General features: G+C 33.9%; 1 protein-coding gene across 1 annotated transcript; it reads left to right on the forward strand.

Annotated features, from left to right (window-relative positions):
• The first annotated feature begins 1,217 nt into the window (after positions 1–1,217).
• Positions 1,218–7,000, forward strand: LOC109210862 (alpha-galactosidase 3). Its single transcript, XM_019374339.1, has 15 exons — positions 1,218–1,578; positions 2,154–2,212; positions 2,323–2,379; positions 2,459–2,493; positions 2,621–2,724; positions 2,860–2,932; positions 3,403–3,461; positions 3,541–3,606; positions 3,697–3,780; positions 4,087–4,151; positions 4,240–4,322; positions 4,708–4,798; positions 4,987–5,045; positions 6,268–6,408; positions 6,605–7,000. Exons 1-15 carry the CDS (start codon positions 1,382–1,384, stop codon positions 6,713–6,715), a joined length of 1,284 nt encoding a protein of 427 aa, XP_019229884.1. The 5' UTR covers positions 1,218–1,381; the 3' UTR covers positions 6,716–7,000.
• The last annotated feature ends 3,233 nt before the right edge of the window (positions 7,001–10,233 follow it).

A 10,233-nucleotide genomic window follows, 5' to 3' on the forward strand; every position in this document is an offset into this window, starting at 1 on the left:
TTTATTGTGCAATAAGTTCGAACGAGAGTGAGACGATATTGATGTACATGAACTTGCTTACAACAACATGTAGTTTCTAATACGGTATATTTTTTTTTCTTTTTCAGTTACTAACTGAAACTGAATTTATTTTAGAACGACCTTCTTTTAACATATATATCGATGACTTGACATCTATATAAATTAAACTCAATAATTGCCTTCTTTTAATTGGCATTAATCATAAATATAATCATATTGCTAAAATGACATTCAAGCGAGGATGCTTGATAAATTATAAATTTTTTATATCCGACGTGTTTCAGGAGAGTCAAGAGATACTCATCTTTTTAAATTTTTTATATATATCGAATCCTTTTTTTATAACTCAATATATTATTTAATAGTATTTATATAATCTTTAATATTATCTTATCATTGTTATGGAGTAGCACTAAATGTTAATCTTTTTATCCTTTAAAAATAAATTTCACATTGGATAAATTATTATTATTATTCAATTACTTTTACTAGCATTTAGGACTTTATAATCAACTACAATTTTGCTTATTAATCAAGCGTTACTTGAATTATGTAAATTTCTAATATTTAGAATTTTAAAATCCATTAGGATTACCTTATATAAATTTATTTCCTCATTTGATCAATTTTTATATCCTTTAGGAGATTAAATTCTGCTAAAACCATATTACGTAAACTTGTAACTAGAATATAATATTTTAAAGTTTAGCTAAACTAATATATTTGAAACTTTGAAACATCAAAATTTTTATTTTGTTTTCCTATAATTTTAAAAATTATCCTTATCATTAGGAAGTCTTAAAATCTTTATTTGGGAGCACTAGGAAATTTTATATTCAAATAATTTATTCTTCTTGTGTGCGTATATATAATATTGGTGGTCGCAAAATAGAGGTGCTAGTTAATACAGAAAAATGTCATCGCTCTACTAGATACTAGCATTTTTTTGGGAGACCAGATTCCTTGTACTTAGGAAGATGAGGACACTGCACGGCCATTTTACTGTTTTACTTGTTATCTTTGACCTCCATGTTATTTTCTTCTTTTTGTGGTCAATTTTTAAAGATCCCAGAAAAATAATACTTAATCAGGAAGACAATGTGGAGTATTTTCCTTTTTCTCTTTTCTCTAGGAGCGAGAAGTGTCCAAACAAAAACACTAATCACACACCCAATAAAATAAGATCCTTTTTAAGTAAGAAATGGACGGTCCAATAATTCAATATTAGCTGCCAATTTTAATGGATAAAAGGAAGAATTAGCTATTAATCCATTTCTTCCCCCTTTCAAACTCTTCTTCTTCTTCTTCTAATATTCCACTCTTTTTCAGAAATAGTTGAAACAAAAACCAAAATTGAACAATGGCAAAGTCCACTGCGGCTATGCTTTTTGCCGTTGTGTCTTTGACTGTTATGTCAGTGACAGTAACGGCAAGAGAGCTTCCAATTCATCCTTACTTGAAAATTCAAGAAAGACTCCCCATTTCTCAACTCTATGATACTTCCAATTATGGTTTTCTTCAAATTGACAATGGCTTAGCTCGAACTCCTCAGATGGGGTCCGTTATTTTCTACTCCTCTTCCCCTGCTTTTGCTTTGTTTTTTTTCCGTATAAAAATTGAATCTTTATGTTGTCTCTGATTCAGTTTATTAGTATGAAGCTTTCTACTTTTAAGAAAATCATATGGTCAATTAGAAGATATTTCCTACTTGTTATCTTTTATTTTTTCATAACCGTGGTGGTGTCTAGGCCTGCTTGCTCCCACCTTGACCTTGACATAACATGCTGGCAACACTCAGAGCTTATAGGTTATATCTATGTTCATGTGCTTGATTTTATCTTCTCTTTTAAGGCAAAAAAGTTTAGGAAATGAATAACTAATAAATATTTAGTTGAAACCATGTAGTTTCTTCCTGTTGTTGTTTGGTTAACCTTGCTTTTAACCTTCTGTGACTATACAAGGCAAAAAGGGCAAGGCTAAATCCATGAATTGCGTTTCGAGATTATATGTGCAGATGCCTTTTCTTGACACTCTTGCTAATTTGGAACACAACTGTATGCTTGTTCACAATTTTGATATGTTAAAACTTAAAGAGTGTTATAGTTATGTGATTAATCATATTTCTGGAACAGGTGGAGTACCTGGAATTTTTTTGCTTGCAATATAAATGAGACAGTCATCAAGGAAACAGGTAATACCCCGAGCCCCCTTACCTTGTTTCGATAGTTTGCTTTGAGAGTATGAGCACCTTTATTGAATTGTTAAATGTTTATTCAATAACACGAAAGTGCTATTTGGCAGCTGATGCACTCGTATCGACTGGTTTGGCTAGCCTAGGTTATATTTATGTCAACATTGGTAAGCATTTGAAGAAATTAATTTGCTTTTGTTTTTGAGGTTTACATCTTGACAATTTGATATGCTTTCTCTATTATAGATGATTGTTGGTCCAGATTGACTCGAGATTTAAAGGTGCGTCTACATTTAAACTGATGTCCTCATTTAAACTGTGGTTGTTTTTTGGTTATGATCTCTTGCTTTTAATTTCAGATCATATATGGATGTGTGAGACGCTAATCATCCACCAATTATTGTGCAGGGTCAAATGATTCCTGACCCGAAAACTTTTCCATCTGGAATTAAAGCTCTAGCTGATTATGTGCACTCAAAGGGACTAAAGCTTGGTATCTACTCTGATGCTGGGTAGGACAAATCCCCAATACCCGGTCTGATTATCTTTGAACTATGCCAAAATTAGATGATATTCATTTTCTTGTCTGGGATAAAGTGTTTGTGAATTCTCCTATTACTCACTATTCAGTTACTTGGATCTTGTAGGGCTTTTACATGTCAAGTTCGACCTGGCTCACTGTTTCATGAAAAAATTGATGCTGAACTTTGGGCATCTTGGGTTAGTTTGTCCTTTCTGTTTCATCAGTCACATTGTTACCGTAAATGACTCCCAACTTAGTGATAAACACAATAATGACCATTTCAGCAGAGTTACATATACAAAATGGTAATAAATGTTAAGAGAAATTCATATATTCTGCATCTTCTACTTCTTGTTTTTTTGGATTCCTATCCTTTTACATTTGTTGTCAAAGAACCTTAGATAATGGAAAAAGAGATTGATGTGATTTCGAGGAACTAATTGTCTTTGATTAAAAAGAAAAAGAAGCTATACAGTTTGCATATGCTTATTGAAGCACTAGCTAATACTGTTAATTGCATCTTGTATACACGGTCACACAGTTTTCTTACTTGTAAATCCTGGTTAATATGTTAGCATTAGCATTGCTTTTCATTTCATTTCTTTTAGTGTGGAAGTTGCTTTACATTCCAGCTGCTAACAAATGTTCTGATTCTTCAACTATGCAGGGTGTTGACTATTTGAAGTACGACAACTGCTTCAATCTAGGCCTCCCACCACAAAAGAGGTTCAACTCTTAGTCAGTGAGGTCTAAGTTAATTGGTTTTAGGTGTATAATTAGATCTAAATACTAAGACGTTTCCCAGATACCCACCCATGCGTGATGCCCTTAATGCTACTGGACGGACTATATTTTACGCACTTTGTGAATGGTAACTTCGAGGCACTTTCTTCGATTTGTACTGGAGTTCTTAACCAGCATCTTGAGAGCTTTCTTTGTGCTTTTGTTTCAAAATTCGCAGGGGTGTTGATGACCCTGCCAAATGGGCAGGAAAAATTGGAAACAGCTGGCGTACAACAGATGACATCAATGATACATGGGCAAGGTTCTATATTAGTACATCTTTATTTGATTATTGTATAAAGAAGCAAGATATATTTCCATCATCTTGTTTTTGTATTATTTTGTAATCTGATGTTGTTACATTAAATAAAGATATTTATGTATGTATGGTACCTTCAAAACTAAGAAGATTTTGAACGTAGCTCTACATTGATTATGAACCGTAGCTGGATAAAACAAAATGCAAGATATTTAACATACCTTTACTTTTTTGCTTTTTCTGAATTGTTATTTAACTCTATTAAGCATCATACTGACAGAAATCTTTCATTTGTTTTACTTCTTTTAGCATGACAACTATTGCTGATATCAATGACAAGTGGGCATCCTATGCTGGACCTGGTGGATGGAACGGTAGGTAGTGAGCCTGAAAATTTAGATTTTGATGGTGTAGAATGGATAGCATTTGAGTTCTTTTTAACTCTCTATTATCTTCTGGCAGATCCTGATATGTTAGAGGTTGGAAATGGGGGCATGAATTACCACGAGTACAAAGGACACTTTAGCATTTGGGCTTTGATGAAGGCAAATTCCCAATCAAACTCATAATTACGTTTTCTGAGTCCTCTCTTGTTTTTTTCTTTTTGATTGTCTGACTGACTACTTGTATCTAGTCCCTTTTCGAAAAGATTTCTCCTTGATAACAAATTTGTGATGCAACCGTTTTTAGTGAAATCGTTTGCTGGTTTAAATGGTGTATGTGTGTAAATGAAATCAGCATAAGAATAGGGAGATGGACCATTTTTTAGAAGTTTTAATATGTATTTGTCATTACTTAAGTCCATCATATTGGATGTGTTTGCTTTATTCCCCTTTTTAAAAGAAATTATCATGATACATATAAGAGACAGTGACTTTGTGTGCTTCAACCCTCTTGCTTCATGAACTGACGTCATGCTTCTATTTGTAGGCTCCGCTTATTATTGGTTGTGATGTCAGAAATATCACTGCTGAAACTTTAGAAATTCTTTCCAATAAAGAGGTTATCGCTGTTGACCAAGGTAAACAACTGTCTTCCTTGTAATCCCTTTTCTTCCCCCATTTTTGATGTTAGAAGTTCGTACCTGTATCTTTGAATTTATCTGGTTGTTTTATCAGAGATGCCCATTTTTTCCTTTTACTTTTGGTGCGCGCATGGTTTTGATATAAAATAGTAATTTATAAGCAAATAACTTCTTATCTTTTACAGATCCACTTGGTGTTCAGGGTAGGAGAGTTAATGCTTCAGGACCAGATGGTTGCCAGCAGGTATAGTTGCACCTTGTTTCTCATTTATTCTTTCTTGTTATCTACGTTTTGCATCTTTTGGTTTTCCAGAAAAAGATAATCTCTTGAAAAGCTACTTATTTCAGTATTCTGACATATGAATGAAGAGCTCCATCTATTGTTGTTTACAGTTTGAACACAAGATTTCTTTGATGCTTTACCAGATAAAGTAACCTTATAGAGTTGAACACTCTTTCTTGTTTTACTTTTGAAATAGTTAGCTGGAGGATTATGAGAAATTGATTGAAAAATTTCTCACTTAGACTACCTAAATAATTAAAGATCATACAGAGGTTGATTTCTGACAATAATCACAAAAAAAGAAAGTCAATTTTCTCTACATATTAATATTTCATTTCGATGTGGAATTTTCACAATGTAACAAGAACTTCCACTCTCTTGGATAGAGCAATTTGGAAAGCGATCGCATAGAAAACCATATTTTTGCCTCGTTTGTATGCCACTTCTATATTGGGAAATTTATTCACCACATCAATAAAATTATTACTTCATCACCTTATAAAAAAAATATTACTTCATCAAAATGAACTTGGAACCTTCTGATAGGATATTTTAGGTAGCATTTGATTCAAAAATTCGAAGAACAGTTTTTCAATTAAAAAAAAATCATCGAGATATTTGCAGCCTGGTATAGCTCCGGATTGTGTATTTCACTGAGATCCAGTGTCCCACACCAATGCTTAATTGCTTGACGCTTTCACACTGACATTCAAGTGTAGTGTTTTGTCCATTTGGTGCATAAGTGTTTAGTAACTTTCAGCCTCAAGTGACAAGGCAGGCACTATGAGATTTACATACCTCACATGAATAACTGACCTGCCAAGATAATGTTTTCTTGCACAAAATCATGTAGCCTTTGCGAATAATGTTCTGTCATCAGTAGTTCCTTGTTATTAATTATTAGTATTATTATGACAATGAAGCAGTAATCCTCAATCATTAATACGGTCAATGGAGTGGACAGGATATAGAGGACTAAGATAGCCCCCAACTAATTAGGATCGAGACATACTTGTTGATGTACTATTATTGTTGTGGTTATTCTTATTATTATTGTTGCGATGCATTTGGATATAATTTCTTTTTCTTTCGAGGGTGGGGGCATAGAATGGGTTTGAGGGGTGTAATTTTTATTAATGCTTTACCATTCTGTTATTATTAATGTTCTTTATTTTGTTTACAGGTTTGGGCCGGTCCCTTGTCTGGAAACCGTTTGGCTATAGTACTCTGGAACAGATGTTCAAAGGCTGCAACTATTACTGCTAAATGGGGTACAATTGGATTAGAATCCTCTATCAGCGTCTCTGTTAGAGACTTGTGGAAGGTAAGTTGGTTCGGCGTATAGCCAGTTTCTTGTAGCCTCAGGATCTCTAGTGACTTCATTTTTCACACTGATACATCTGAATTAGTTAAGCATTGTTTGCTCGTTTCATTTCTCTATGTTCTGGAACTCATGTCCTTGAAATGTATTCATTACTTCAAAAGTTTGCTCTGATATCATCGCTATGGCAATGTTGCAGCATGAAGTTGTTTCGGAGAACAAGGTGGGCTCATTCAGTGCTCGGGTTGATGCTCATGGCTGTGAAATGTACATTTTAACTCCAAAAAGAGCGACTCGAGCTTCAATCTGATTAAAGTGTAAGAGGAGTTCATGGCTTGTACAACCTTTCAGGTGGGTGCCTAGACACAAAGCGAAGGCTTCCTCTGTATCTGTGTCAATCAGTTCTCTTCATGGTCTAATCTATTACTACTAGTTTCCTTTGAACTTACGATCTAGTTAGTCAGCTTTGTAAAATGCTCTCCCACATAAATAAAACTTTTTATGTTAGTTGAAGTATGTGACATTATTGAAAGTGTTTATGGAAATAGATTTCTTCATCTGTTGTTATGGTTCATAATTCATATGGGGTTATTCATTCAAGCTATTCAATGAGTATTGACAGTATGCGTTGAGGATTGTACTTACAACTTTGATGTTCTTGAGAATAATGTTCTTGAATTGATAGTGAAGCCTGCAAAATTAGAAGAAGTTCTTTTTAGTTCAAGTGCTCCAAGTTACATGTTCTAATGGACCATGTGGGGGTAGGGATGCCAATGGGCGGGGCGAGTTTGGCAAAACCCACAAAAATTTCAACCCGCCCCGCATAGTTATTTTTTTAGTTTTCAACTCGCCCCGTCCCGCTTAAAAAGAAAGAATTGATTAAGTGGAGTTGCCATTCTCTGAACGACTTTACTTGCAGCGAATGTGAATTGATTACAAAACAAACAATCTTTTATTAGTTTTGTTAACAAAGTTTGATCTCTTCAAAGGAAGTTTATAAAAATATTGTCGAAATAAAAGGAAAATTCCTTTCTTTTTTTAATAGAATAATATTCTAAGTATCAGTAAAAATAGAAATTGCAACGAGAAGAATAATAGAAAAGGGAATTCACGAGGCAAAATTGGTAATTGGGGAACTTTCAAAATAAATGGGTTACTATCATTTTCAAAATTGTATTCGTGCCAGTGAAGAAGAATGTGAAATTGTAGTTGAAATAATTGCTTTGTTTCAAAAAAGATAAAATTCAAAGTTGCTCCGCATTAAACCCGCTACCCGCCCCGCCCCGCCCCGCTTTAAAAATTTTAAAAATTATTTTAACCCGCCCCGCCTCGCACCCGCATAAGAGTAAACCCGGCGGGGGCTCCATTGCCATTCCTAATGGGGAGAAATTCAAAAATAGCCAGATTTCCAACTGGTCGTTCAAAAATAGCCCAGTTTCAAAAGTAATCGAAATTTAGCCACTTTTCATGTAAAGATAAATCTGAGCGAAAACACTGTTCAAAACTCGGAAAATATGCCAGTATATTATGCTGGAGTTCCAGCATAAGGATACTTGAACTCCAGCATATTATACTGGAGTTCCAGGATAAGTATGCTGGAACTCCAGCATAATATGATGGAGTTCCAGCATAAGTACACTAGAACTCCAACATAATATACTGGAGTTTAGCAAGTATACCAGTCCAGCATAATATACTGGAGTTTGGAGCACCGGCGCTCCAGTCTCCAGTATATTACTGGAGTCAGCAAAGTATACCGGTCCAGCATAATATGTTGGAGTTCATACACAGGTGCACCGGACTCCAGTATATTATGCTGGACCGGTCTCTGTTGCAGCAAAATAGTGGCTATTTTTCATTGACTTGGTAAACGCTGGCTATTTTTGAATGTCCAGTCCGAAAACTCGCTATACGTGCTATTTTGACTCCCTAATGTAGGGGTTATATTGTAGAAATGATCACTCTAAAGGGCTGCTATTTAAGAATTAGCCAGTGCGTCTTGCATTTCAGTTTTTCAGTTCAATTTTTCGGAACAAAAGTATCCTGAATTGTTCCGAAGTTAAGATTTTTAGTTTAAAATTTTAGGATATAATAAGTATTGGCTAATCTCTATATAGCATCCTCGAAAATGTTGTCTGTGCACTTGCCCCGGGTATATTTCGTTGGGTGTGATTCCTCAACTATCTATGATATTGGGTGGTGAAGGGAACAATGGATGCTTTTGAAAGTGAAGATATTTTGTATCAATTTATCTAATTTATTCAGAAGAATTATCAAAACGCAAGAAGAATTCAAAAAATGTAAAATAAGTTAATTATTGTTATAAAATATAATTATAATGAATGTCCATAACCACCAAATGAGTAATCCCTACTACTCTTTTTCATTATCTCCATAACTTTCACTACTCTAATACTTATGGAGTTATGATTGTAACTCTCATACCTCCCCCATGATCTTCCATCATGATCTGAAATGCTTAATGGCATATTATGGAATTCTTTTGGTATACTTCTGTGTAGTACTATAAATAGAGGATGAGAAGTCAGTTTGTAACACACTTGAATATATGAAAGAAATAAGAATCTCTCATCTTTTGCTCCATACAATCTTGTCTATTTTCTTGTTTTAACTTATTACTTTGAGCTAAGTTTCGTAAAACGTTATTAGCACGATACTTTAACCAACCGAAAATATGTTTCCCAGTTAAGGGATGGGGGTCATGATAGGCCTTTCTAGGAAGGCTTAGTGGTATTACACAATTAGTGACACCAACATGGTACAAATGTTCTTCGGTAAGAGTTAGGTATGTAACAAACTTATTTTACTTTGATTTTGCAAATGGAATATACTTATATCATTACAATGATTTTGTAATGAACCAGACATATGAATTACCTCTTTACTGATTTTATTACAATTGGCTTTGGCTATAAGTATTTTATATGTGATTAATTTAAGATTGATATACCCATGTTTGTTAAGAGGAAAAAGGCGTCTGATTCCACTAGTCTTATGTTAGTTTGCATTTGCATTTCACCGAATTTTACACTTGTTGCTTGAACAAGTGTGTTAGACTCATTCATTATTTGTCTCATTTTTCTTATGGTTAATGAATGTTAATACATGATATATAGTATATTAGTATATGAGTATGTATTGGATTGAAAATTTTATTTCTTATATTTCTTATCATTTTTAATTTACTTATTTTTAATGAATTTTACTATGTCAAATTTATCAAAGTTTAGATTTATGGCTATGTAAAATTATGTTATATTCCCTTAATATTTGATCATGTGGTTGTTCGTGGAAAGATTCATACGAACTCTTACTAAAATCCGGGCAAAAATAACTGATTATTAGAAAATAGCAATTCATGAAAGGCACTGGGGTGAGTCCACTTTGGCTTATTATGTCATTGTATGAGAGTAAGACGGTGGGTTTAAGTCCCAACGCACCATGATGGTAAGACATCAGGTTCAAGTCCTGGTGCACCATGATGATAAGAGTTGGGTTCGAGTCCCGATGTATTATAGCCTTACATGCCTTTATATGGGTAAGGCATTGGGTTTGAGTCCCAATGCACCATATTGATGATCTAATGATGACTAATGAAAATAATGTATTTTTCATGAAAAAATATGAAGTTTGTCCTACTTGATTTGCTCCATTCTTGAAGTGAATGTGATAACGATGCATAATAAGTCTAAATGAAGACAAGTGGTTGACCGATGAACATGGCCGTGCCAAAGATCAAATAATAATAGTCATCATTATGATAATTGTAAAATGAGAACAATAAGGGTTCTCAAAATAGTCCTTCAA

This window comes from Nicotiana attenuata, unplaced genomic scaffold, assembly GCF_001879085.1.
Source record: "Nicotiana attenuata strain UT unplaced genomic scaffold, NIATTr2, whole genome shotgun sequence".
NCBI classification, from domain to species: Eukaryota; Viridiplantae; Streptophyta; class Magnoliopsida; order Solanales; family Solanaceae; genus Nicotiana; species Nicotiana attenuata.

Bases quoted from the DNA above. Each gene is read 5' to 3' on its own strand.
- LOC109210862 (XM_019374339.1), top strand. From the start codon at position 1,382: ATGGCAAAGTCCACTGCGGCTATGCTTTTTGCCGTTGTGTCTTTGACT. The intron at 2,725-2,859 runs GTAGGACAAATC...TGGATCTTGTAG, and splicing joins GGTATCTACTCTGATGCTGG to GGCTTTTACATGTCAAGTTC. The intron at 5,046-6,267 runs GTATAGTTGCAC...TTTTGTTTACAG, and splicing joins GACCAGATGGTTGCCAGCAG to GTTTGGGCCGGTCCCTTGTC.